A 2,178-nucleotide genomic window follows, 5' to 3' on the forward strand; every position below is an offset into this window, starting at 1 on the left:
TTTTAGTAATTTAATCATTTTTCATCTCGCTCGATAACTGATCAATTATAGTATTTTTACCTGTACTTAGATTAAAAATCTAAAATGTTTTTTTTTAAGAAAATAAACATTTATTTTTATTATTAAAGTTTAATCTTGATATATGCTTAGTGTTATCAATCTTAGATTCTTCAAATTTGCCGCACCTTTACTGGTGAGTGAAATGCCACACTATACCATAAACTGAAGCCGGTCTCCTGTTTCACCCACACAAGACTTCTCTCACTCCCTACACAGTTTTCGACCAATAATGATTATTGTTTATGCATTAAGTGTAGTAGTAACGTTCACAATTATCAATTTTCTATTTCTGTGTAACTCTCATAATAACTATTAAGTACTACTATTTTATTCATAATAATAAACTTTTTATTTTAAGTGTATTCGGCAAGCTTAGATCAGTTAATGAAGTTTTATTTAAACAAGTGATTTACATAATCTTAAAAGTACTCAACACGTGTCACAAGCTCCAACCAACAACGGCTTTTGTGTTGTAAGTATACATTTTTTATATAATTATTTGAATTTTTTACAACTATTGTTTCAATTTTTTTTTCATAAAACTAATATTTTCGCTATAATCCTGGCCGTAATTATAATTATAACGTTTTCTACTATCCATCCCACTAATGAATGACGAACAAACAACCATTTATGACCGCATTTTGCTCGCAGTTTCAGCAGGACAAGGTGGGTTCTTCTTTTTGGATGCACCGGGTGGAACTGGTAAAACATTCCTTATTTCACTAATTCTTGCTGAAATACGATCAAATAATGACATCGCATTGTTCGTTGCATCATCGGGCATTGCGGCAACTTTATTGGATGGAGGCAGAACAGCTCATTCAGTATTTAAACTGCCACTTAATATTCAAAATAACCCTGACGCAGTGTGTAACATTAAAAAACAATCGTCCATGGCTACCGTGCTAAAACAGTGTAAAATTATCATCTGGAATGAATGTAATATGGCACACAAACATTCAATTGAGGCGTTAAACAGGACATTGAAAGATATGAAAAACAACGACAAACTATTTGGCGGCACTCTGTTGGTGCTTTCAGTTGATTTCAGACAAACACTTTCCGTCATTCCAAGTTCAAAATACGCTGATGAGATCAACGCTTGCTCAAAATCATCTCCATTGTGGCGTAATGTTGAAAAAGTACAGCTGAAAGTAAATATGCACGTTCAAATGCTTCAAGATCCATCCGCTGAAACATTCTCAAAACAACTCTTAGATATCGGTGATGGAAAAGTTGCTACAGATGAAACTAGATACGTAAAATTACCGACCAATTTCTGCACAATCGCTGATTCGCAAGATACTCTCAATGAACAAATATTTTCTGATGTACACACACAGTACATAAATCATGAGTGGCTTGCAGAAAGAGCTATTGTAGCAGCAAAAAATGCAGATGTCAACAATTTAAATTTGAAGATACAACAGTTGTTGCCAGGGAACTTGGTATCATACAAATCTATTGATACAGTTTGCGATGTCAGCGAAGCTGTCAATTTTCCCACAGAATTTTTGAACTCACTGGATTTGCCAGGCATGCCACCGCATAATTTATAATTGAAAGATGGATCTCCAATTATCTTGCTTCGTAATTTAAACCCGCCACGGCTGTGCAACGGTACGCGATTAGTCATTCGAAAATTGATGAAAAACGTTATCGAAGACAACATTTTAAATGGCAAGTTCAAAGGTGAAAATATATTATTACCACGGATTCCTATCATACCTACAGATGTGCCAATTCAATTCAAACGAATTCAGTTTTCGATTAGATTGGCATTTGCAATGACAATCAACAAATCCCAAGGCCAAACGATGTCTATTTGTGGCTTAGATTTGAGTACACCATGTTTTTCACTTAGACAATTGTACGTAGCATGCTCTCGAGTGGGTAAACCATCCAGTTTGTTTGTGCCCGCTAAAGATGAGCTAACAAAAAATATTGTTCACGCTATAGCATTAAGAGATTGATTTTGTTTGTTAAGGTTACTATCGTAATTAATATGTGATATGTAATTTTAAGTAATAAACTATAATAACTTGAAAATAATATTGTTTTGCGTTTGTTATTTTCATATTCCCTTATCGTTCATAGCAGTCCTCGCCCATTTCA

At 34.0% G+C, this 2,178-nt stretch overlaps 1 protein-coding gene across 1 annotated transcript; it reads left to right on the top strand.

The window, feature by feature from the left end:
- The first annotated feature begins 668 nt into the window (after positions 1 to 668).
- On the top strand, positions 669 to 1,622 carry LOC140442438 (uncharacterized). Its single transcript, XM_072533510.1, has one exon. It carries the CDS (start codon positions 669 to 671, stop codon positions 1,620 to 1,622), a length of 954 nt encoding a protein of 317 aa, XP_072389611.1.
- The last annotated feature ends 556 nt before the right edge of the window (positions 1,623 to 2,178 follow it).

This window comes from Diabrotica undecimpunctata, chromosome 5 (genome assembly GCF_040954645.1).
Source record: "Diabrotica undecimpunctata isolate CICGRU chromosome 5, icDiaUnde3, whole genome shotgun sequence".
Classification (NCBI taxonomy): domain Eukaryota; kingdom Metazoa; phylum Arthropoda; class Insecta; order Coleoptera; family Chrysomelidae; genus Diabrotica; species Diabrotica undecimpunctata.

Coding starts and splice junctions, on each gene's coding strand:
- LOC140442438 (XM_072533510.1), top strand. CDS start 669: ATGAATGACGAACAAACAACCATTTATGACCGCATTTTGCTCGCAGTT.